This window comes from Camellia sinensis, chromosome 14 (genome assembly GCF_055761805.1).
Source record: "Camellia sinensis isolate YWXY chromosome 14, ASM5576180v1, whole genome shotgun sequence".
Classification (NCBI taxonomy): domain Eukaryota; kingdom Viridiplantae; phylum Streptophyta; class Magnoliopsida; order Ericales; family Theaceae; genus Camellia; species Camellia sinensis.
Genome location: NC_138974.1, coordinates 133,641,856 through 133,667,220, shown reverse-complemented (window position 1 = coordinate 133,667,220; position 25,365 = coordinate 133,641,856). Strand labels below are relative to the sequence as shown.

The 25,365-nt window shown below is 32.7% G+C and overlaps 3 protein-coding genes across 3 annotated transcripts; 2 read left to right on the top strand and 1 right to left on the bottom strand.

The window, feature by feature from the left end:
• Nucleotides 1–1,714: 1,714 nt before the first annotated feature.
• LOC114271891 (exopolygalacturonase-like) lies at nt 1,715–3,436 on the top strand. Its single transcript, XM_028213557.2, has 5 exons — nt 1,715–1,876; nt 1,981–2,298; nt 2,442–2,731; nt 2,836–3,061; nt 3,200–3,436. Exons 1-5 carry the CDS (start codon nt 1,715–1,717, stop codon nt 3,434–3,436), a joined length of 1,233 nt encoding a protein of 410 aa, XP_028069358.1.
• A 5,939-nt stretch (nt 3,437–9,375) lies between these two features.
• On the top strand, nt 9,376–10,667 carry LOC145807311 (calcium/calmodulin-regulated receptor-like kinase 2). Its single transcript, XM_082905285.1, has 5 exons — nt 9,376–9,656; nt 9,768–9,934; nt 10,069–10,133; nt 10,261–10,396; nt 10,503–10,667. Exons 1-5 carry the CDS (start codon nt 9,410–9,412, stop codon nt 10,665–10,667), a joined length of 780 nt encoding a protein of 259 aa, XP_082761411.1. The 5' UTR covers nt 9,376–9,409.
• Nucleotides 10,668–13,009: 2,342 nt separating this feature from the next.
• Nucleotides 13,010–22,752, bottom strand: LOC114319031 (pectinesterase). Its single transcript, XM_082906154.1, has 2 exons — nt 21,544–22,752; nt 13,010–13,911 (listed from the first exon to the last, which is right to left on the bottom strand). Exons 1-2 carry the CDS (start codon nt 22,532–22,534, stop codon nt 13,214–13,216), a joined length of 1,689 nt encoding a protein of 562 aa, XP_082762280.1. The 5' UTR covers nt 22,535–22,752; the 3' UTR covers nt 13,010–13,213.
• Between the last annotated feature and the right edge of the window lie 2,613 nt (nt 22,753–25,365).

Genomic DNA, 25,365 nt, shown 5'->3' with positions numbered 1-25,365 from the left:
TTTAAGGAAATATATTAGAAAAACTTTTAAGGATCATTTTGGATCATTAAATTTATCATTTTGAAACGAAAGTATATCATGTTTCAGAACGGACATACCAATATATAATTCGCTAAGATATTAACGTTTTTTGGTAACATAAATATAAAATCTATTATCAACTTTATATATAAGAGACCTGTTACAAGGCCATAATAAACAGTGTAAAATTTTATAAATAGCTTTGATCACGGATAGTTGCTTTTTTCGATAGGTGAAATTACAGGTGAAGAGAGTCGTAGGCTTCCATCCACAGGCCTTATGAGTGGAAGAAGCAAACAAAGTGATAAGAGATTTTTATGGACAGGTTTTCCTGTCTCTTTCTCTTTCTATCTCTCGGTTACATATCTTAGAAAAAACATGTTTTGATCATATCAAAGAGAACTGTATTGTTACATAGTCCGAAAAAATAATCATAAGAAGAGCTCTTTCTAGATTTATTTTGAGTGTAATCCATATTACACTAAATTGGTATATCTACATCATATATTTATTTTTTATTAATTTTTTGGATTAATTACACTAATAGTCCCTATAGTTTGGGACTGGTATCACTTTGGTCACTGACTTTTCAATTGTGACACATTTGACCCTGAATTTTGAATCTTCATTTCAAATAAGGACAATTGAAAATATCATTAGATTTTTCAAGAATAAAATCGTCAATTTGATAAAATATAAACTAATTTGACAAAAATAAATGTCAAAAAAATATTTTTAATTTTTTAAAAATTATTTTTATCCACCAATGATAAAACTAATAAAAATTACATGATTAATTTTTTAAAACTAATTTTACATGATCATCATCCAAACACATAATAAAAATTAATTTGGTAAAAAAAATAAATAAATGTCTAAAAGATTTATCAATTTTACATAATTTTATTTTTAGTGGGTAGAAATAATTTTTAAAAATTCAAAAATATTTGTTTGATATTTATTTTTGTCAAATTAATTTATATTTTATCAAATTGACGATTTTACCCTTGAAAAATCTAATGATATCTTCAATTATCCTTATTTGAAACAAGATTCAAAATTCAGGGTCAAATGTGTCACAATTGAAAAGTTAGGGACCAAAGTGACACAAACCCCAAACTATGGGGACTATTTGTGTAATTTGCCCTAATTTTTTGGACTAGTTCTCTCAATTTTGTAAATTCTAGCTTTTTCCTAAAGCCAATATGAAAAAGAAAAAAAAATGTTTTATCTATTAAGTGAGCGATACAATGCAAGTTAAGATGACTTCAACATTTATGGAGTTGTTTATATTTATTTTATAATTCTTTGTCAATGTATTTGAAGAAGTTTCTATTTATACTTTGAGTCAAAAATATCTCAAATGAAATTCAAGAAAGGCTATTTTTAACTTTTCAATCTAGAAAATATTTATCAAATATAGACAAACACGGTCAGATATGCATACTATTTCATTCTCTTTTTTAATTTTCTTTTTTCTGGATCTATTATAGATAGAGACTGACATAAGCATATCAAAGAAAATAAAAGCAATCAAGTTTGAATTTTTATTTTACAGCTGACATAACCATAAATAGATGACAAGTTTGATTTTACCAACCTATAAAAGGGATGAATAAAACAGCTCAATTCACAAGTCTTTTAAGTTTCAATTTTTTATTAAAAAATTACATTTCAGGTTTCCATCTCCACAATGGCCCATTCTTTCTCGGCTACGGCTGTGGCTTTGGCTTTGGTTGTGGCTTTGGCTTTGGTTTCATGCGGCGCTGAAGGTGCCCGTCCTACTGACACCGATGCGACTGTAGATGTTACAAAATTTGGTGCTAAGCCAGATGGCGAGTCTAATAGTGCTATGGTAAGTTTGAACACAATCAAAATATGTTATTTTTGCTGCAGTTATTAGCCTTCTATTTATTCGTCTAAATTATAACTCACATTATAATGTTCATTGCATGACAGGCATTTATACAGGCATGGAATGCGGCATGCAAATCATCAACAGGGCCATCAAAGCTTATTATCCCACCAGGGCGATTTATGGTAGGGGAGACAATTTTCCAAGGGCCTTGCTCATCAAAACCTGTGACTGTTGAAATTCAGGGAACCATATTAGCAAACTCTGATATGTCTGAATTTACTGGTAAAGAATGTCTCTTATTTCAAGACGTTGATGGTTTGACAATCTTAGGTGGAGGAATTTTTGATGGGCAAGGTCAGTCTGCATGGCAGTATAGCAATTGTCGTTCATCTGATAATTGCAATAGCCCTTTACCAATTGTAAGTTCAAAGACCTTTTAGGTTAATTCTATAGTCCTATAAAAAAATGCACTAAAAAGATCCTCATTTCTATTGGGGAATGCGAAAACTTGAGATACTAAAAATGATTTTATTATCATCTCACCTCATATATTTTGGTGCAGTCTATTAAATTTCAAAAGGTAACGAATGGCGTTGTACAAGATATCAATTTGGTGAATAGTAAAGGTTTCCACATGACAATCACTAGCTGCAACAATTTTGTAGTTGAACGTCTCAATATTACTGCACCTGGAAACAGCCCAAATACTGATGGCATCCATATTAGTCGTTCTAATCAAGTTCGTGTATCCAACTCTGTCATTGGAACCGGTGATGACTGCATTTCTATCGGTGAAGGCTCAACCAATGTAAATATCTCTGGTATTACTTGTGGTCCAGGACATGGCATCAGGTAAAATCCTAAACAAAATAATCTTTCATGAATTCATAGTCCTTTTCTAGTAAATACCAATTATATTTTTCTAAATAAGTGCTTGAATTATCGTCTTTTTCCAGCATTGGTAGCCTTGGAAAAAGGCCAGAGGAAAATAGTGTTAGCGGAATTTTTGTGTCTAACTCTTCCTTAACAAATACAACGAACGGTGTGAGGATCAAAACCTTCCACAATTCACCTAAAATCGAAGCTTCCAACATCACTTTTGAAGATATAACTATGAATGAAGTTCAAAATCCCATAATTATTGATCAACATTACCGGTCTAAGAAGCACTCAACTGGCGGGGTAATAAATATATCTTAGCTCTATACGTCATGACAAAGAAAAATAAGAAAATACATATAGTAATATATGTATGTGTTTTAGCCAATTTTCATTAGACAATGTTACTAACTATGTTATTAATTAACTTATGTGATTTAGGTATCCCTTGTGAAGATTAGTGATGTTCACTACAAGAATATAAGGGGTAGCTCAATTTCAAATGTTGCAATCACTCTTAGTTGCAGTAGTTCAGTCCCTTGTGAAGGCATCGAATTAGCCGACATTGATATCACCCTTAGCTCCAACTGTTTAAAGAAGTTGTTGCCTCTTTCATCTTCATGCAGCTTTGCTAAGCCAGTCTTCAAGGGTAAACAAAACCCTCCGGCTTGTGAATAAGCCTTTTCGTTTATTGATAATGTCATTGGCACGTAATTATGACAATTATTGTTATCATAGTTTTTTGTTTTTTGTTTTGGTAAATGTTCTGTAAGTTTGATATTTTCCTTTAATGGAATATGTACTATTCTTTTATTTATGTCTTTGAAAGGAGCTACAATGTACCAATCGACAATAACTATTTCTTATAACACAATTTTTTCAAGATTTTTCATCATCCAGACAATTTCTAGAATGGGAAGAATTGTAATTAGTATGTGGCATTTTAATTTGTTTATAAAAAATTGAATTATGGAATTATTTATCTAATAATCAATATTATGCATCAATTTTTGTCTTGTTGAAGAGAAATGTGGATGTGTAAAAACTATATATAAAATTCACCTCCACTTTGATTCTTTAATTTTGAAAGTATTTTTTTTTTCCTTTTCAAACTCTAATGCTATGTAAGAGTGAAATCATATTCTCACAAAATTAAAAATATACAAATTAAATTATAGAAATGAAAACTACACAGATTAAATGATAGTTCACCTAAACTACAACCTATAGGTATTATGGAGGTATTTAAAATGATTTAAATAAGTTTACGTATTTTATTTTTTATGAAAAGATATGTAAAAAAATAAAAAGATAATATAATCTAAATAGTACACTTACATAGATTATTTCAAACACTCTCTTAATAGTGTAATTTACTTAATTTTTTAATTGTTTTTTTTTTTTTTTTACTTTATATAGATTTAATGAATAAATTGGGTCCAATTTCATCAAATTTAAATTTAAAGTCAATATGGGTCAATGTTATATCAATCTAAAATGTTTCCTAATTGACCAGACAGTTTTGGATGTAGCGGCGAGTCCTCTGAAGCATGCTCCATCATATTCATCGTTCTAGGTTACGATTTGTTTTTGTTTTTACCTTTGCGACAAAGAATGTCAATTGTTAAATGCTCTTCTTGTCCTCGACTGCTCTCTACGATTCTTCTATGAACTGATCGTCACTGACGAAGACGAAACCGATAAATTTGAGATTCTTAGTAGTAGTAAAAAACAGAGTTACGACGATCTTTCCAAAGCAACGTTATATACTATGGAGTTGAAACAACAAACACAACGAATATCCTTTAAAATCAAGCACAAATCAGAGAAAAAATCAAATCAATCATCGAAAGCTAGAGCTCACAACAATGTCAATGAATGTTACAGAGAGAGAGGGTAGAGAGAGCGTGATTGTTGTGTTGGTTGGAACTAGGGTTTCCACGGAGAAGAGTGGAGTGGCGGCGCTCAGGTGCGCTCTGCGTGACGTTGTACGGACGAACGATGAAGTTTTGGTTCTGATTATGATGGATTCGGAGGGGGATGCATCGACGCCGTTGAATGCCGCAGGTGGTTGTTGTTGTATGGGAGATGAATGGTCTGATCAATCTATATGTGAGGAAAGCGATTCGTATATCAATTTTGTACATGAAGAGATCAATCAGAGAAAGGAATTTTACAGGCAGATCTTTAGACCTTATTATGATAGATGCAAAAGCATTGGAGTAAGTCCTTTTCCCATTAATATAACTTACCCACAATTAGCCCAACTTTGTAGGGGTTGAGCTCAACTAGTTTGTTTATCGTGCTTGAAAAATCAGCCAACGAGTCAAGTTTTATGAATGATCCTAAAAATCTAGTTCAAACTTGTTAATTTACTTAAAGAATTGAGTTGAACCGAGCTGACGAACAACTCAATTGATCTGCAGCCCTAACTTAATCCAAACTCTGTTATGGGGTCATAAATAGAATATACTCATAAAAATATGTAAATAGATTAGATCACAGACAGTTGCTTTTTTTGACAGGTTAAGTTTCAGGTGAAGATAGCCACCGGCTCCGAACCACAGGCCTTGGTAGTGGAAGAGGCAAACAACATCGATGCCACTTGGATTGTCATGGACAGGTCCTCTCTCTTGGCACGGGATCATTTGTTTCCCAAAGTCTTATTTCTCTGTTCCAATGCTTTCTCAGCTGCAAGACTACCCAATAAAATTTTTGTATTTTGAGAGTCTCAACACATCCTGTGACTTAGAATGCATTGAGAATAGAGGAATAAGAATTTTGTAGACACAGGATTGTTAGCCCCTCTTTCTCCATTCTTACCATAGAAAAAAAATTTGGCCCGTAATTCTTTATTTTCAATTTTTTTGTCCCCTACCCCAATGCACTTCTAACCATTGAATTATGGCTTTAGATTCATGTGCTTGAGTTTCCCACTTAATCCAATAGATGAGAGTGTATTGATAGAGGGACAGCGATTTGGGAATTGGATGACTTAAATCCAGTATATAGCATTAGATGACTGAATTCATATGAAGATAGTTTCCTTTATTTACAGGTTCTTTTCTAGGGACCAAACTTTCCCATTGAATGGAACCCATTGCAATGTGGCTTTGGTGAGTGGTGATGACGACATTATTACACACAAGAATTTGCCTCTCCATGGAGCTGAAACTTCAGTAGTTCAAGAGCTAAACCCCAATCCAAAAGCTTCAAAGTGTGTGAGCTCCTCCTCTATTGTAATCTTTCTGTAATCTCCTCATTGGTATAGTGATAACCGGTTACTCTCCCGTGGACGTAGGCATTGGGCCGAACCACGTAAAATATTGTGTCTCCTTGTGTGTGGGTGTGTTTTTCTGCTTGCAATGATTTCTATAAGGTCTTGGGCGGGATCCCAGATCCCAACAAGTGGTATCAGAGCCTCGTCGGTGGCGTTTCGGAACAAAAACAGCGTGTTGTTTGAAACTGCCCAGAAATCAAGTTGCTCGAAATCCGATTTTGAGCATACCAGGAGCAAGGGCTCGAGAAGAGGAGTCCAACCATATAAAGCAGACACCCAGAGGAGCTTCCACGCGCCCTCACGCGCCGCCTGAAGAAGGCGCGTGCGTCCCAGTCTCGGAACGCGCCGCCACGCGCCGTGAAGGCAGCCGGCGCGTCGGCCCAGTCGCAGGCACGCGCCCCACGCGCTGATGAAGGAAGAAGACGAGTGGGGGGAGGCGCGTGTATGGCACGCGCGTGCCACGTCAGCAGCCACGTCAGCTGCCACGTCATCCGCAGGAGGAAGAATCCTGTGTTTCGCGGCGAAGGTACAGCCGCAGATCTGAGGCGTACAAAATGTTTTGGCTAGATCGAAGCCATTTGGAGTCCGTTTTTGGTGATCCAATAGTGGTTTCCGACTATTTGGAGTATTCCGGACACATCCGTACGGTCAGATTTTGGAGATGGAGTTTCTGTAAAAAGAAGGCAGATTAGAGTGGCAGACGGCGTTAGGGGCAGTGGACGGAATATTCTGTTGGTACACGGAATATTTCCTTGAACTTCTGAAAATTACAATTTGGCCCAGAATTTTCAGAAAATTGTGGTGTGGCCCAGTTTTCGGGGAAAGTTTTCAGTGAGGTCCCTGGAAGTGCAGCGAAGGTTGGTCCTAGCTAAACGGACCGCTCCGGACGCAACCGCGAGGTCAGAATAGTGAAATTCTGAACGGTTTGGAAAGATTGTCAAAACATGGGTGTTTGCCATCTTCAATACTCGAAGGAAGGTTGCCGGATATTGTGGAACGCTGCGAATTCACTGAAGAGGTTAGAATGGGCAGATTCTGACCCGATTGGACAACCAGATACAGATTGAGATAGATCATTGAAGACCAGAGGAGATCAGGCTTGATCAAATGGCAGATCGAGGGAGATCAGGATTGGTCAGGGGCGATCAGAGGATTGCAGACATGATTATCTCAAGATCAAAGGTCTAGGAAAGTTCTGTCAAAAAGACACTGTCTAAGGAGACTGGTTCTTAAGTGGGACCGGTTGTGACCCCACCAGTCTTTCCTGGGAACTTTCCTGGTTGTTGAGGTGATCGGAGGATCTGGTTCAATCAAAAGAGAAGACCATTCATCGACGGATAGATGATTTGGCAACCAGTACAGGCTCAGGGAAATACTGTGGCTGTTGGAGCTACTGTAAACGAGAAGGTACTAATGGTATGTGGACATGTAGAACAATAGTTGCAGAGGAGCATACTAAGCGCAGAAGTACAATTGCAGACGTGCAACAGTGCAAGGGTACGCTAGAGTGTCGTACAGAGGCGCGAGAAGAGTGTGCAGCAGCGGGTTGTTGACAGTTCACAGGAACTTCCAGACAGAGAAATTGAGACAGGTAAAATGCAAGAGTGCGTGCCAAGGAGTGACAAGTCTTATTTCTCTATGGTGGTTTCTTTAGTTCCATGGCAGCGGAGGATAGAGTTGATGCGGATCTCTCAGGCGAGCTCGACGCAAGGAGACCAGAAGCCATGGGTACGGGCACTATGCAAGGAATTGCATAGCTGACGATGCTTTGACAGATGGAGCTACTGTCAACCATCAATCTACTGGACAGCAAATCAGGGATTGCAAAGGCACAGACAACAAGCGTATGTGGAAACGCCAGGAGGTTGTTCAGAAGTGCAGAGGGCAAAGGCTGAAAGTTCAGAGGAAAAGCTCCGAGCAAAGAAGACAGAGGACGTTGATGAGATAAACAACGAGTTTTCTATTGCTCCAATGACTGGTCCTGCGAGGTAATGCATGATAGTCAAGGGCATCCCAGCAGGGGGTGCAGGACATCCAATCAGGGGGTGTCGGATATCTTGGTTGCGCAAGTTCAAGCATAGCAGGTATAGACATCCGAGACAGGAAGCATGGAAGAGATCTGTGGGAGATAGGAGCAGTGGCTCTCTCCAAATCAGAGAGTGGTGTGAGTTGAGTTGAGGATGTCGGATTCCCTCCTCCTCTTGTATCTCTGGTGTTTTATCTCTAGCTTCAGGGGATGCAGCGTCTCAGTGAAGAGATGCAGACTATGTTGAATTTGGGCGTGACAAGATTAGCAGCAGTGTGTGCAGTGGATCACCTCACATGGGTTGAGGGGGTGATTTGTTGAATTCACCCATGTGTGGTGATCATCCAAGTCAAGTTTGGTTGGCAACAATGGGAAGGCAACCAACCAAAGTCCACCTTGGCGGCCACCAACCATCTTGAAGAGTCAAGGATGGAGGCTGCCCAAAGGCTCTCCCACCTACTCCCTCACCTATAAATGGAGGTTGAGAGGAGAGAGCAAAATGTGAGCAAACCGTGAGACAACAAAGAGAGTGAGAGATGTGAGGCGGAGAGACCGTCTCCCTCGGTGTGAGCGAGGGAGACGGGTGAGTGGCTGAGTGAGGAGAGTGTGAGCTCCTCCTCTATTGTAATCTTTCTGTAATCTCCTCATTGGTATAGTGATAACCGGTTACTCTCCCGTGGACGTAGGCATTGGGCCGAACCACGTAAAATATTGTGTCTCCTTGTGTGTGGGTGTGTTTTTCTGCTTGCAATGATTTCTATAAGGTCTTGGGCGGGATCCCAGATCCCAACAGGGATTAGTCTTACAAGAGAAGTCAAACACAAATTATCCCTTGCCTGTTTCTCAAATCGAATATAGACACTATTTTCCTTCTCTTGCTAGTATGATCACAGAAGTTGAATCGTCATCAAACAAAAGCATTAGTCCAAGAAAGGTGGAGTTGCCCGGGAAAGGCTCTGTTTCGGATGATGCTAATATCTCCTCCAGTGGATTTTCTAAAGTCAATCTCGTGGTGAGAATGCCATTGCAACTAAGGCTAAGTTTGGGAAGTCCCAAATAAGCCAAAAAGTCAAAAAGTTACTCAAAAAGTTAAAAAGTTAACACTATTCACCAAAAGTCAACAATTACGGCTGCACAACTCCCAATTCAAATTTTCCTCTACAAACCAATTTTTACAATTTTTTATTACACATTTTTCTATAAAAAGTCAAAAAGTTAACCCAAACATCCATATTTTCAATCTCAATTTTTTAGTCCAAAAAGACAAAAAGTGCACTTATTTAGTCTTCCCAAACTTGGCCTAAGCTGGGCTGAGGTTGAAGAAATAACAGGTGGGTTCACAAGAATGACTTGCGTGGATGAGAATGACAGTTGCAAGTCATATTGTGGGTATTTAAGTGATCATCACTGCAGAGTTCTGGTTAAAAGATTCACCAGACAATTTGACTACAATGTCGAAGCTGAAAAGAAAGCAGCCTTGACTCTGCATCACAAAAATATACAGGGGTTGATTGGTTACCACAAGAGCGAAAGTGCTACAGTAGTTGTCTATCCTTTTACCAGAAGATGGATACTGGACAGATTTATCCATGGTAAGTTGTTTTCATCTTTTTCACCTAGATCATATCGTATCCTAATAAATAAAGCCTTCCAACATGAGAGAAAGGTGCAATGTGTATTGATTTGTGTCTTTGCTGGAGCAGGATCAAAGGGAAAGCAGGTCAAATTGACATTTCAAGAAAAAATAAAGATAGCAATAGGAATTGGTCAAGGTATTCGATACATGCACGAAGGATGTCCTCGGGGCCCTATTGTTCATGGTGACTTGCGGCCATGCAATATTTTCCTGAATTTTGACTTAGAGCCACTGGTAAATATCCCAAAATCAGAGAAATCTTGTGAGATAAATGTTTTGGTTCTAAATTCATAGCCTCTGATTTCTTTTCTTTCTTCTCAACCACCTTTCCTTTTTTTTCTTTTTTTTTTCCTTCCCTGGTTGTATAGATCTTTGGATTTGGGAAATCTACATGGCTGCAGCTAAAACAAGCCTTACCAATTTCTAGTAACAGGTTTGCATTTACATGATTTACCAAGTCACTCAAATGTCAATTTTATCAAGTTTTCAGCGGCCATTTAATCGGCAGTGTTTGAAATTTTATTTAACTCAAAGAGGACATTTTTTTGTATGTTAAAAAGGTTATGGCACAAGGATCCTTCAGATCCTGAATCCTTGGCTCTGGTAAAATCCGACATCTTTCACTTTGGAATTCTGCTCTTAAGGTTGTTTTGTAGAAGATCTGCCCCGAAGGATGACAAAAATTTTTTTGATTGGGTTAGTGGGCAGTTTTTTTTTTCTTCTTCAAGTTCCCTTTTACAAGCACACATACACATATTACTATTACTTCTACACCTAAAAACACTATATTTTGTTTTTGTAGGTCCGACCATTGTTGGTAAAAGGAGCATACCATGAGTTGCTGGACGAAGGCATGGAGTACCTGGACATGTATGGAATATATATGGTGATGTGTGTTGCTGCTCAGTGCATAAAGACTAATCCGGTTTCAAGACCTAGTATAAGCGAGGTGATACTGCTGAATTAATTACCATGTCCGGCCTTTTCAACTTTGGAGACATAAAGGCCATGTTTGATTCACAACACTAATAGTGAGGTATTAATAATCCTATTAAATTAGTGTGGTATTAGTTATCCCACCCCTACCCCATTACTAATAATCCTACAAATTTGTTGGATTAATTATCCATTGGATTAATAATCCTAAACTAAAATGTCAAAACAAACATAGGATGATTGGGCCCACGGATTAATAATCCCAATCCTATGCTTTAATCCTTCCAATCAAACATGCCAGAGAGCTCTAAATATAGAGCTTTAATTTGAACTCTAATGATGTGTCAAAGTAAAAAAAAAAAACAAAAAACAAAGCATAAACATTACATCAGGGTGGGACCCACCTTCAAATTAGAGCTATTAGAGCTCTTATAATAGAGCTCTAAAGCATTTTTTATACGTGAAATACAAAATTGGGTTCAGTTTTATGAAAGGAAGACCAAAAAAACAAACAAACAAACAAACAAACAGGAAACAAATACAAATGAAAATAAAATCTGATTCAAATTCTTGCCGGAAGGTAGCAGAAGCAGAATAAAACGTTAACCATGTTTGGGTCTAATTTATAATTCATTCAGAATTTATTTATTTTATTTCTTATTTCTACTCATATCAATCATTAGCCTAAATTCTAAGCTTAACAAACCAACAAATTATTTGTTCATATATTTGAAAAAATGATTGAGATCTTTTCTATTACATGATTGTCATAGAAAATCTCTATTACATGAAGAGTTGTGAAATTGTCATGAAAATTTATCATTATTTTAAATTGAGAAACAATTATTACAAATCCTTTTACTTTCAAAGAAAACACTCATAACAATGAGTTGTATTTACAACAATGATTCATCCCACTAAAAATATCACCACTAATAGCATTAATACATTAAAAAAATAAAAAAATAATAAAAAAATACAACTTCAAGACCAAAACATCACATCATTAATGGCGGGACCCACTGCCACTTAATTAGTGCTCCCAAGCATTTTTCTTGTATTTATGAGAGCAACTCTTCCACAGTCCATGATCGGATTGAAAAGGTTCATTCCAGCCCATTGTGAGCTAACTTCAGGCCCATTTTAACGACCCAAACTGTTCAACTTATGGAGCCACTCGAGCACATTCTTTATATAAAAAATCAGATTGATTGAATATTAATAATCACTTGATCAGACCACATTTGTCTAAAAGAACAATGAACCAAATATCTTTAAAATCATATAATCCGTCAAATTTTTTTCAGACAAATGTGATTCGATCAAGTATCTATTGAAATTTGATCAACATAATTTTCGTTATAAATAAAATGCTTAAGTCATGCAAAATAAACCATTCGAATTGTTAAGATGGGTCTAAAATGACTGACAATGTTGTAATACATTATTCTAAACAAGTAGTGAAATATATTTTTTGATAAGTGAATATTATTATTACAAGAAAAAAAAAAAGAAAAAAAAAAAAAAGAAGGTGGTATAACAACAAGGCTCAAAACACAATCCCAAAGGTCACAAGCCTCCATTGACAAACCACACAAAACCTTGTTTACCACGACGAAAAAAAGGAAAAAAGAAATCTCAGAGGCCAGGAGGGCTATAGGTAGAAGAACATACAATGAGGAAAAGAAGATACACTGAAATCACTCATCAAAAATACAAGGACAAATTATATTAATAGTACCTGCATTTTGCCTTTTGTGTAAATTTAGTCTCTGTAATTTTAATTAGTTTAATTTTAATCATTAATTTTAAATTTTGTATCAATTTAGTCTAATTGATAATGCTGATTAAAGTTTTTGAAAGAAAATGATTACTACGTTGGTTGAGATTAACTTATTGAGTTGAACAAGTTTATAATTTTGTTTAAAAAAATATAATATATACTACTCATGTGCGTATTTTCAATTAAAAAACACTAACAATTATAACAATTGGATCAAATTGAGAAAAAAATCATAAATTTAAGATTAAAATTGAGTAAATTGAAGGGATGCTTTTTCATAAATCATTTTTCACCTACTTATGTTCCATTTAGTTTACATTATTTTTTTATATTCTAATAAGTTCTATGAGTGACATATTTATCAAAATATCTCCAATAATATTCACATTTACCGTGTGAATGTTCCGTGATGTGAATAGTCGCACCGTCAATATGAATGTTCACACTGTCAATGTGAACATTTACACGCCAATGTGAATATTTACATTGTAAAATATGATTGTTCACATCACCAAATTACTGACCGTTCAAAATATTTGTAAGAGTGAAAATATCCATAAAATACTTTAAATATAAGAATTAGGATTTAATAGATCAAATGTTCAAATAATAGAACTTATTGGAATACAAGAATATCTTATGAACTAATTAAAATACAAACCCTTAAAAAAAAATTTCTAATAAATCTCTCTAAATTAAAATCGTTAGAATCAAAATAACACAAAAATCAAAATATAAAAACTACTAACATAATTTATTCAAAATACAAACACAACCAACATTTTGGGTTCTACTCAACCAGTCAAACCGAGATAGTATGAAATATTATTAGAAGGTAACCACTCACCCCCTTGAATAAAATTCCCAACGGTAAACTGAGTCGCTTCGGTGACATTCGTAATGACTCTGTAACCAGGCCAGGTCACTCTGGCACTTGTGTTCGAACCCGGACCCCTGTTCTTATACTCCCCATAATAAAGGGTCGACAACGCAAAAGTACCATTCCATTCCAACCAGCCAGCAGGGTCTACCAAATCGCCGATATTCGAAAGAAGATACACCGTCCTCGAATACTCTTTCCATGGCCTGCCAAGGTAGGTTCGGAAGGAGGACTGGACAGGAATTAAGTCCGATGCAGCGGCAACTTTAGAGTTTAGGATTGAAATGCCGGTGTTTTGGTTCGGGTCCTCTCTTCCCTGAGCGGTGAAGATGTTTCTTTGGTTGTCCATTGGTTTGCGCGCGTATAAGTTGCAGTTTTGGAAAACTACAGCTGCGTTGCCAAATATGAAGTCGATGGTTCCGTAGATGTCGCATTCGCGGTAGAATTGGCGGAGGGAGTGGACGTAGAGGGTGTCTTGGTAGCCGACGAAGCTGCAGAGGTAGAAGGCGGAGAGGTCTGCTCCGCTACGTAGAGCCACTGCTTGGTGTTTGCTTGGGCCGGCGTAGTTTTCGAATGATATGCCTTTGGCTATGAAACCGTCTCCTACTACAGCTGCCATTTTATGGAAGATATCAAAGCAGAATTTAAGCTTACATTGGGCGTTGAAGAACCACATGAAAAGCACAAATGTATGTTATTAACTAGTTCAATATATCACTGACTGATGCTGGAGATTCTAAAAATCATATTAAAATATGAGGGGCTTGTTTGATTTGTTTTTGGCAGAGTTATTTTTGAAAAATTTTTTGGAGAGTGAGTTTAAATTTTTTTTTTTTTTTTTTTGTTTGGTTATATATTTTGGGAGAGTTATTTTTTTTTGAGAGTTTGGGATGATTTGATATTTTGGAAGAATTTGAGTAGATGTGTGTGAGAAAAAGCGATTGATAAGGAGAAAGGAGAAAGAAAAAGTGATTGATTGATGTGTAAGAGAGAGAAAATGATTTTGAAAATTTTTTGAGAAAAACTCCAACCAAACAATTTTTTAGAAATTTTTTTCTAAAACTCATCTCCCAAATGCAAACCAAACACATAATTGGTAAAAGATTTTGTAAAATTTTTAAAATTTTTAAAATATTTAGGCCTTGTTTGGTTTGTATTTGAGAAACATGTTTTGAAATAAAAAATACGAAAATTTGTTTGGTTTGATTTTTTTTCAAAAGATGTTTTGAAAAATTATTTTGAGAGAGAGTTTTAGAAAAAGTGATTGATTTGATGTGTATGAGAGAGAGATTTGTTTGAAAAATTTAAAAACTAAACAAGTTTTGAAAAAATTTGTTTGGTTTGATTACTTTTGAAAATTTATTTATAGATAATTTTTTTCAAATTTTTTTTCAAAACACAAATCAAACAAGGCCTAAGTATTTTTGTATATCTATTTATATTATATATGTGAACATTGAAGTTGCTGTCCAAATCTTGTGTACATGTCACATGATAAATTTTTATACGCTAAAATAAAAGAAAATATACTGGGGTGTTTGGGAAGAAAAAAAATAGCCTAATTTAGGCTAAAAATTACAAAAAAGATAAAATAGGCTAAAATAGCTAATATGACAAAATATCACATCAAACCCATAATCATTTCACTTTTTCTCTCACAAACATTATATCCAACCACAAAAAAATCCAATCATCTTCCTAAACATAAAAATTTTAGCCTACTAAAATAGTCAAAAACTAAAATAACCTACTAAAATAGCCACTTCCCAAACGAGGCCACTATATCATAGCACAAGATTTGAAGAAGTCATCTTAAATTTTATTAAATAAGTGTACTTTTTAACTTTTTATGAAATATAATAAACTTATCGTTTAAGTTATTTACATATTATAATATTATTTATTTTTATTTATCTAAATTAAACACGTATTGCACACAAATATATATACACAAGTATATAAGATTTGATTAGACCATTTCCAATGGTTCATCAGATGTATCACTAAATTCAAATTTGGTGAAAAATAGAAACTTTTTATGCTCTAATAGTTTCACCAAAACGATATTAAATTGAGAAAATAGCAAATCTTTCACCAAATTGAAGATCTGGATACCTTTCACCAATTTATTGTGTAAGACCGTTGGACATATCGGACGACCGGCCGGATGTCCGACCAATTGTCCCCCCGGTCATCCGATTACTTCAATGATTCTCACATACCAAATCTGAAGGAAGGAGATGAAGATAAGGAAGAACAAAGGAAGACGGCTATGGGGAAAGAGGAGGAGACTAGTTTTCCAAGCTTTTCTTGGAGGCAAAAAGCACTGATCCATGATCCATGTCTTCTTGGAGACCTTCCATCACCATTGCTACACCCCTCAAAAGCTCTCTACAATCAATCACCAAAGTGGCTTTCTTGTGATTCTTCTTCCAAGTGTTGATGTTTATAACTTGCTCAACCAAGACCCATTTTACCCATTAATACAAATATTACAAAGCAAATCCAGAACCTAATCTCCCTGCCACTCAAGAAAAGAATATGGAGAGAGAGAGAGAGAGAGAGAGAGAGTTGGGGGTAGGGGTTTGTTTAGGTTCAATCACAATTTCAAAAAACAGCATTTTTTTTTTAGATTGTCTTGTCGGTCGATCGGCTAGACGTTCGGAAGGTCGTCCTCCGGTAGACCGGCATTTTGTTGAAATACCGTTGGAATGTTGGATATCAAATAAAGAAATTTTTTAAATTTTTAATCAAATTTAATGAAATATTTAATTCACCGTTGGAGATGCTTTTAGGGTGGTATTATTTTTAAAACCAAAATTAAAGAAATAATTTAAAATAAGAGAAGACACTAACTAACTACCTACCTACCTATAAAAATAATTTAACATATGACACTACTGACTTACAAAAATAATTTTAGTTAATTAATACATTTTAGGTTTTGGATTTTAGAAAATACTTTTTTAGAAAATTTTATTTTTTATATTTTTTTGTATTTTTTTTTATTTTCAATGAATTTTTTTAGGATAAATTACAAACATATTCCATGAGATTTACTTAAATTATAAATTACCTCTTATGATTCTAGAAATTATATTATACCTCCTAAGGTTTCTAATTTTATAATAAATAGATCATTTTATTAATAAATCATCAAGTTAATTAATAATTTTTAATAATGTTAAAATTTTATTTCAATTAATAATTCAAATAATTTTATTATTGTATAGGTGAACAGTTAGAAATTTCATTTTTTCAATTAATTCTATTAAATAAAAAAATTCTGACAGGGATGTATTTGTAATTTTCCAAACCACAGGGGCAATTCATATTTTAAGCAAACTTCATGAGGTGTATTTGTAATTTACCCATTTTTTTAATATTTTAAGTATTTTTTTTTAAATCTTTAGACAAATTTAACATAAATACACTTAAAAAGTATAATATTTGTGAAAAAATCTTTAAAAAATTTACTAAATACCAAAAATATAAGAAAAATATGAAAATTCAGTATATTTTTCATATTTTGTATATTTATTAATTTTTAAAAATATTTTTTCACAAATATTTTACTATTTAGATACATCTAAGTAAAGTGCATCTAAAAAAATTAAAAAAAATTAAAATTTTAAAAATATTCACTAAAAACAAAAAAAAAAATAAGAAAAATAAAAATTTCAATTTTCAAAAAACTAAAACCAAACACAATAGTTTTATAAAAATTTTATGTAATTTTTTTTATCAAAATGTTGTGGTATTGGCATTTTTATAATTATTCTATTTTAATAAAAATATATATTTTTTAAAAATATATCCAAATAATTTAAAAAGTCATTTTATTTTTTAGCTTTTTTATGGGATTTTTTTTTAGCTTAATAAATGATTTTAAAAGTGGTGTTAATCAGATCCAAATAAAAGTAATTGTGAGGCACTCAAGTTGTCTCATTGCATTTGATTTTGTCGAAAATATCATAATTAATTAGGTCCTATCAGACTCGTATAGAATATATTTTCACAAGCAGCTTAGATTGTACAAAAGTAAAACCGACCTATCTACCAATTGAAATTGGATTCTAAGCCTGTGTTTGGCAAGGGCTTTTTCAGGCTTTTTTGGCTATTTTAGCCACAAAAAACAAAATAGGCTATTTTAGCCATAACAAACAAAACATCACATCCAACCTATAATCATTACATTCTTCTCTCACAAAAAAAGTCAAAAAAGCCAAAAAGCCAAAAAGCCCTTCCCAAACCAAGCTTTTTAGCCCAGACTAAAATAGCCAAAAAAGCCAAAAAACCAAAAAGCCAACCCACTTTCCAAACGGAGGCTAAATTATTTGTATATTTTATATGGGCATTTGAATGAAAACATAGAAGAAGTAAAATAGGTGTCAAAAACAAAACATGATCCAAGTGAAATACACAAATTAAAATTTGAAAATAGGGAAAAATAGTGTGTGCATTTAGTTTTAGTTTTCTAAGTTCAATTTTCTTAAAATTGGACATTTTTATTATTCGTGTTTTTTTTTTAAATTTTTAGTGAATATTTTTAAAATTTTAAGTAATTTTTTTAATTTTTTAAATGCACTGTACTTAGATGCATTTAAATAGTAAAATATTTGTAAAAAAATTAAAAAAATTAATAAATGCACAAAAATATATTGAATTTTATATTTTTTATTTATATTTTTGGTATTTAATGAATTTTTTTTAATTTTTTTTTACAAATATTATATTTTTTAAGTATATTTATGTTAAATTTGTTTAAAAATTAAAAAAATTACTTAAAATATTAAAAAATTAGTGAAAATAAAAAATACAGAAAATGAAAAATAAGAATTTAAAAAAATGAAACCAAATTTGACAAAATCATCCTTATTCAATGGCACTTATCAAGCTTTATTAAAACGTGGCATTGTGTCCTGACTCATTAAGATGGTGGGTCCACAGGGGGTCAGAACTGAAAAAAAGACAAATTTATTTTCGACAAAATCATCTTTATCAGACATAACATGGTGATGACTCATGATTCAGTAAGAAGCCGGGTCCAATAACCTCACCACCACTAGGTGTTTTTTAATCTAAAAAATAAGCATCGTAATCAATTATTTCAAATAAAGTGGAATTTCAAATCACAACTTTTTAGCTCCAATAATTAACTTTAGGTGTCAAACAAATATGATTACAATTGTGAGTCACCTAATTTGACTTGTGTTTGATTTTGGACCCGTTGGTGTAGCTGTTAAAACAGTTTATAAATTATAACTTAACATATTATAAATTATGACTTTAATCAGAAGTTGTTAATCTGTTTGGTATAGTTGTTAGATTATAGATTTAAGTTGTTGTGTAGTGTTTGTTTAAATAAGCTGTGAAATAACTTTTTCAATTAATTTTTATTTTTTGTTTGTTTATATTTTTCATAAAAAATAATAATAATAATTTATAATCCATTTGAGTCTTTTTTGTTATTTTTAAAAAAATAAAAAATAAAAAAATTTACGAATATAACCATAAATTAACATGTTCACAGCAGAAGCTGATAATCAGAAGTAAGGGGTGAGCAGCTCCTCAGAATCAGCTTTTTTGAGTTAAAATAAGTTGTTAGAATCAGAAGCTGTTTGAAATAAGTTTAACCAAACAGTCTAAAATAACTTTTTCAAAGCTAAAAGCCATAAATTGGCTCTGAAAAACTGAAACAAACACCCCATTTGTCTAAAAAATCATAACTAATTAAGTTCAATCCGATTGATTTAGAATCTATTCATGCAAAGTAACCTAAATTATAGAGAAAATAAAATTAATTGATGAGTGTGGACCTATTTGTCATTTGAACTTAGGTTGAGTTTGTTTTGAAAGTGTGTTAGTTTTTTAATTTTTTTTTTGACTATTTTAACTTGGAGTTAAAAAGTTTTGTTTGAGAAGGACTTTTAATTTTTTTGATTTTTTTGTGAGAGAAAAAATGTAATGATTAATTATGGGTTGAATGTGATATTTTGTCTTATTCGATTAAAAAATCTATTTTATTTTTTGAGACTAAAATAACCAAAAAAACCTGGCATTTAGCTTCCCAAACGGAGCCGCTTTGAATTATTTGTATCTTTTATATAGTTATTCAAATTAAAATCTAAATAAATAAGTAGGTAAGGGTGAAGAACAAAATAATATCTAAATGAAAATACATGCTGCAATAATATTGCCAAAATTGGGGGGGTTTACCAAATTTGTTTGGACGTGGAGTTGGGTCCACTAATCTCATCACTAATGGAAGAAATTTTTTATAATTATATAATATAATTTTAGACCTTTTATTTTTTAATAAATATTAAATAATTTATGTCATTAATTCATTTAATTCACATAAATTTATTTTTACATTACGATTTATTTTCTCATACTAACCAATAAGAAGAGGAGAGAGATCGCAATAAGACAAAATTATAATTTAAATTATTATCACTTGAGCATGAAAGGTAAAAAGTGAGTGAGATAGGGTGTTGAATAGAATTTGAAAGAGATATTATAATGATTATTAAGACCTTTTCCTAATTCTTTATTTTTTTTATTTAAACAAAGATTCGGAATTTTGACTGGAGTTGCGATTTGGGAGACAAAAGGGGGCGTCTATTCTTTTCTTAAGCATAATTTAAGCTGGCGTAGGTTAGTGCTTGGTCCATTGGTCCCCAACCCCTTCAAGATAGAGACAAATTATATCAAAATATACCACTACAGTTCTGTACTTTTTTTCAATAATTTTGTGAGTGACATTTGCCAATATTTTTAATTTTTTTAAAAAAAATTTGTAAAAAATTAAACAGATAATATGACTTTAAAAAGTTAAAAAATAAAAAAAGTAACTTTTAACCGTGTTATCATCTTGATTGATTTTCTTTATTTTTTTATTTATTTTTATAGATAGGAAAATTCTTGAAAGCAATACTAAAAATTGAAGAAAAATTAGAGTAAGGTTATTATTTGATGTTGTGTTTTCATAATACTACATTATATAGGATGAAGGAACTTTATTATTTAATTATTACTATTATTATTAATTATCAAATCTATATATATGGATAATTTCTTAATTTTTTTTTCTGAATGTCTGAATTTTTTTTAAAATAAAATATTCCATGCAATCACATTTTTTATATTTTTTTACCCGTAAATACTTGTATTTATTAATGAACATTTTATTACTTTGTGAATAAAAAAATGAAGTAAGAAATTTAATTAGTGTAGGATTAGTTTTCTATCGATTCACAAATTGTTCATTTTACCCAAAAAAAAAAAAAAATTGATTCAAAAATTGTAACTATTTTATTTTATTGTGTTTGTCTTTAAAAAAATAAATGATAAATATATATATTTTTTAAGATACATATTATAAAATACAAAAAAAAAAAAGTTAAGATTATCATATCCATCTAATTTGTTTTTATAAAATATATATAGAATAATGCTTGGGACCCCCCTTTTGAGAGTCACCCCTCACCCCCTTGCCACGTGGCGGGTGGTGATTGGAGGAGCAGAAAAAAAAAGAAAAAGAAAAACAAAATGTAACCAATGAGAGAGAGAGGGGTCAAAGGGGTGGGAGGAAAAGGGGGATGAATCATTGTTGATATATATATATATATATATATATGAATAATGCTTGGGACCCCCTTTTGGGGGTCACCCCTCACCCCTTTGCCACGTGGCAGGGGTGATTGGAGGAGCAGGAAAAAAAAGAAAAAGAAAAAGAAAAGATAACCAATGAGAGAGAGGGGGTCAAAGGGGGTGGGGAAAAAGGGATGAATCATTACTCTACTTCAGGCTCTCGAAATTGTCAAGGGATACACGAAGTGGGTTTTATTTTTGATTTTTTAACTTTTTATTTTTTTTAGTTTGGGGTTAAAAAATTTAATTTGGAAACAATTTTTGATTTTTTTGTCTCTTTGACTTTTTATAAAAAAAAAATGATGATTATGGATTAGATGTGATATTTTATCTTATTGAATTAAAAAAATTATTTTATTTTTTATAATTAAAATAAAAAAAAAATAAAACCTAACTTTTGACTTTCTAAACGAAGCCATAAGTTAGTCTAACATTCTAACATTTGATTATTAAAATATATATATATATATATATATATAAAAGACTTATATAAAACAAGTGATTCTGATTATCGGAACAGGACTGATGGCTCTCCAATTTTCTAAATTTGATATGGGAATTTGAGAAAAACTGAACGGATATACTTACCGACGGTGGAAGAGCGGAAAGTGGTCCAGCCATCACCGACACTCCGATTGCCCTTCACCCATGTCTTCCCAATCCCATCTCCTAAAAACATGAGCATCGTCGTCTTCTTCGGCACCTCCACATACTCAAAATACGCTCCAGCCTTTATGTATATCACAAACCTCGTCGCACTCGAGTTCGGCGCCACCGCCACCGCCTCTCCAATCGTCGTAAAATTCCCACTCCCATCCTTCGCCACCACCACATCGTACTTTGTCTCATTCACCGCCGTCTGCAACAACCTCCTATCTTTCTTCGACAACCACGTCGGAAACCCACCCTTCACGGTCCCATACTCCGGGAATACCTCCGCTCTCGACGACGCCGTTTTAATCTTCCCGACCATCGCGAGAGCGTTACTAACGTGATGAGAGATGTTCTCCAATCGGGCCTCGATGAATGGACGAGTGTTTGATTTACTGTACGCGAACCCGTCTAGACAAGTGAATTGATTCGTCATTGCACCGCTCAGCAAGGTTTGTAAATCGTGGAAGTGTTTTACTGATTTATTGGATGAGGAGAGATCGGAGATTGTGGATTTGAGTTCTGAAATTGAATCGTCTAAGAGCTCGAGACAATCATCGAGGGCTCGTTTGTCGAGTTGGGTTAGCTTCGGGAGCTTATAGCGGAGACGAGTGCAGTTGGATTCGGAAACTCGGACCTCCGACATTGTGTGATTCACTGCCGCGGCGATGATTTGAGGGAGTGATTTTGAGGCGAGATCTGGGAATGTGGAGAGGGTGGAGACGCAGAGGTCTCGGTAGAGTGTTCCATCGCATGCTGAGTGAGCGATTTGAATGTTTTTGTGGATGTGAATGTGATGGGATTCTTCTCTGTTTTTTGGGTTTTTTGTGACAGTAATCAGTGTGGTGAGTGTGAGTAAGGCTAGTGCAGAAATGGGTAATAAAGCAAGAAAGATTTTAGTTCTTTTTTTGAGATGATGATGATACATGGTTGAAAGGGGTTGAGACAGATATAGATAGAGAGAGAGAGAGAGAGAGAGAGAGGAAGAAGAGAGTCTGTGTTTAAATTTGACGAGTTAGAGCGAGTGGATAGGGAATATATATAGATAGATTAGGCTGGAACTTGGGCGAGTTCGGGTGGAGGCTGTCCAAGCTCAATTTAAGTTGTGTTGAGATTCAAGTTCGAATTATAATTTGATATTGTTTGTTTAAGTTCGACCTGAGTTAAATTTAAATTGTCCGACTTGCTCAAATTGTATTTATATATATATTTTTGCAGTCACATTATTCAATTATTAAAATTTGACTATATTTATATTTTTTTTATATGTAGAAAATTATTAATACCATCAAAACAAATAATTTATATAATGTAAGAGAGATGGCGTTATAGTAGTCTTCACAATTTATGAGTGAAAATAAAATAAAAAAATAAGATTTTATATTATTTGTATATATAATATATATTTAATTGGATTTAATAATCTAAATTACTTTAATATGATGTAATGGCTAATGATTTATATTTATATATATATATATATTTAATATTTTAATATATCTATATATGTATAATTTGAGTTTCGAGTTGCTCGGGTTGTTTGATGCCTTTGTCCAAGCCCGTCTAAATTTAATTCGGGCTTTTGAATTTTTACTCAAACCCGTACCGAATTTGAAAATATTTTATCTAAGTCTTAAAAAAATTCGAACTGAGTTCAAGTTGCTCAGATTGAACCCGCCCAAATTACACTCTTGAAATAGATAGTGTGTGTTAACTGTTGATGATAGGTGAATTTGGATTCTCTTTACTATGTTTTTTTTTGTTGCAGCAATACTAATTAGGGCTTCCACTAATTAGGTGGCAGTGGGTCTCGTCATTAATGATGTGATGTTTTGGTCTTGGAATTGTATTTTTTTTTTTTTTAACTTTTTTAATGCATTAGTGCTATTAGTGGTGATATTTTTAATGGGATGAATCATTGCTGTTTTTTGTTTTTGTTTTTGTAATAATTTGACAATGGTGATTTAAGCATTCTAATCTATTGTTGGTTGGTGTTGAATATAATTGGTTGAGTTTCAATAATGTTATGATTATATTGTTGTATTATGTGATATGTTATTGTTGAATAATTGTATTGATAGAAGAGGTAAGCCATGAAATCTATTTAATTAATGGAATGATAAATAAATAAAATATGATATATGAATGTACACATTATAATACTGGTTCAATTTCGGTGGTAATTATATTCATTATTTTTAAATGATTTGGTCTTATCGGTTTGATTAGAGATTTTTCAATTTCGGTAGTGACTACATTCATTACTTTAAAAGATTTGATCACAGAAAATAAAAACTCTAAAAATAAAAACCTAGAAGGGAAAAGGTGATTTTTCACTTTTTTCTATCATTTTTCTTTTCTTCCACAATTTTTTTAAAAAAACAAAAGAAAAAAAAAATTATGATCCAAACACAATCCGAGATAATTTGATCATTGGATATTTTTGTATAAAATCAAATGGCTATTACTTATTATGGGATGTTTCATTCAAAGAAAAATCATAACACATATTAAATGAATTATTTCTCATCTTCTAACGAGCTAACAATAAGGGTCAATATTATTTTATCTATAATTTTTTTTTTTTTTTCCTAATGCCATTAAGAACAAATAATATCACACAGTATTCGGTTATAATTACCAGTGATCACTGCAATATCACACTTATAAAATACTTATTTCAATTTGCGAAAATGATAGATGTTATTGCTATATATATAATGAACTGTCATGACAGCACGGATGAGAAATGCAGGAAAAGAAGGGTTGATCAGAATGTAGTAATGGATTGGATTGAATTTGTTGTTTTTACGATACACAACATTGGATTGATTCAAAGGAAAGAGGGAATGGAAGCAACGTACAAAGGAAGCTGTCGGCAAGATGGCTGTTAGGTGTGCCTTGGCTTCATCTGCTTGAAAGAGTTGTGGTGAATGGTGGTGGTGATGTCGCTGTTATTATGCATAATGCATGGTCCGTACTACACGTATATGCATTAATTTTCTTGTCCCATCATTTAGATCAGTAATGATTTTTTTGGATAGTTAAAACTTTAATTTTATAAAAACTATAATCACAATAATTAAAAAGAGAACTACAGTCATATAAAAAAATTATTTTAAAATCACTCTAGAATAAATTTAAAAAAAAAAATCACTTTGAAAAACATCACTTTAGAGATTCGAATACTCCAAAAAAAAAAAAATTCATTTTAGAAGATTTTGGACCCATTTAGATTAGTATATAGACCATGACCATTTAGGTTGGTTGTAAAAATAAAAAATATAAAGGGGAGAGGGGAGAGGCGTTAAATTACACTTACCACTTCAATTTTTTTTTTAAATGATAACTTTATAAATTTGATATAATTATATTCAGTGTGTTTTGTTTCAATTTTCTGTATTAAATTTTTTTAAAATTGATTTTTTTAGTTTTCACATTTTTTTTTGTTTTTAGTGAATATTTTTTAAATTTTAACATTTTTTTTACTTTTTTAGATGCATTTTAGTTAGATGTATCTAAAAAGTAAAAAATTTATGAAAAAATATTTTAAAAAATTGATAAATACATAAAAATACAAAAAATGTACTGAATTCTTGTATTTTTTTATACTTTTGATGTTTAGTGAATTTTTAAAAGATTTTTTTTACTTTTTAGGTGTATTTATGTTAGGTGTGTCTAAAAAGTAAAAAAATTGCTTAAAATATTAAAAAAATTCAGTAAAAACAAAAAAATACGGAAAATAAGAAAGTAGGGCTC

Excerpts from the sequence above, each read along its gene's own strand:
- LOC114271891 (XM_028213557.2), top strand. The coding sequence starts at position 1,715 with ATGGCCCATTCTTTCTCGGCTACGGCTGTGGCTTTGGCTTTGGTTGTG. Across the intron at positions 1,877-1,980 it reads GCGAGTCTAATAGTGCTATG|GCATTTATACAGGCATGGAA; the intron begins GTAAGTTTGAAC and ends ATTGCATGACAG. Across the intron at positions 2,299-2,441 it reads GCAATAGCCCTTTACCAATT|TCTATTAAATTTCAAAAGGT; the intron begins GTAAGTTCAAAG and ends ATTTTGGTGCAG.
- LOC145807311 (XM_082905285.1), top strand. The coding sequence starts at position 9,410 with ATGACTTGCGTGGATGAGAATGACAGTTGCAAGTCATATTGTGGGTAT. Across the intron at positions 9,657-9,767 it reads ACTGGACAGATTTATCCATG|GATCAAAGGGAAAGCAGGTC; the intron begins GTAAGTTGTTTT and ends TTGCTGGAGCAG. Across the intron at positions 10,397-10,502 it reads ACAAAAATTTTTTTGATTGG|GTCCGACCATTGTTGGTAAA; the intron begins GTTAGTGGGCAG and ends TTGTTTTTGTAG.
- LOC114319031 (XM_082906154.1), bottom strand. The coding sequence starts at position 22,534 with ATGTATCATCATCATCTCAAAAAAAGAACTAAAATCTTTCTTGCTTTA. Across the intron at positions 13,912-21,543 it reads TTTCCGCTCTTCCACCGTCG|CTGTAGTAGGAGACGGTTTC; the intron begins GTAAGTATATCC and ends ATAAAATGGCAG.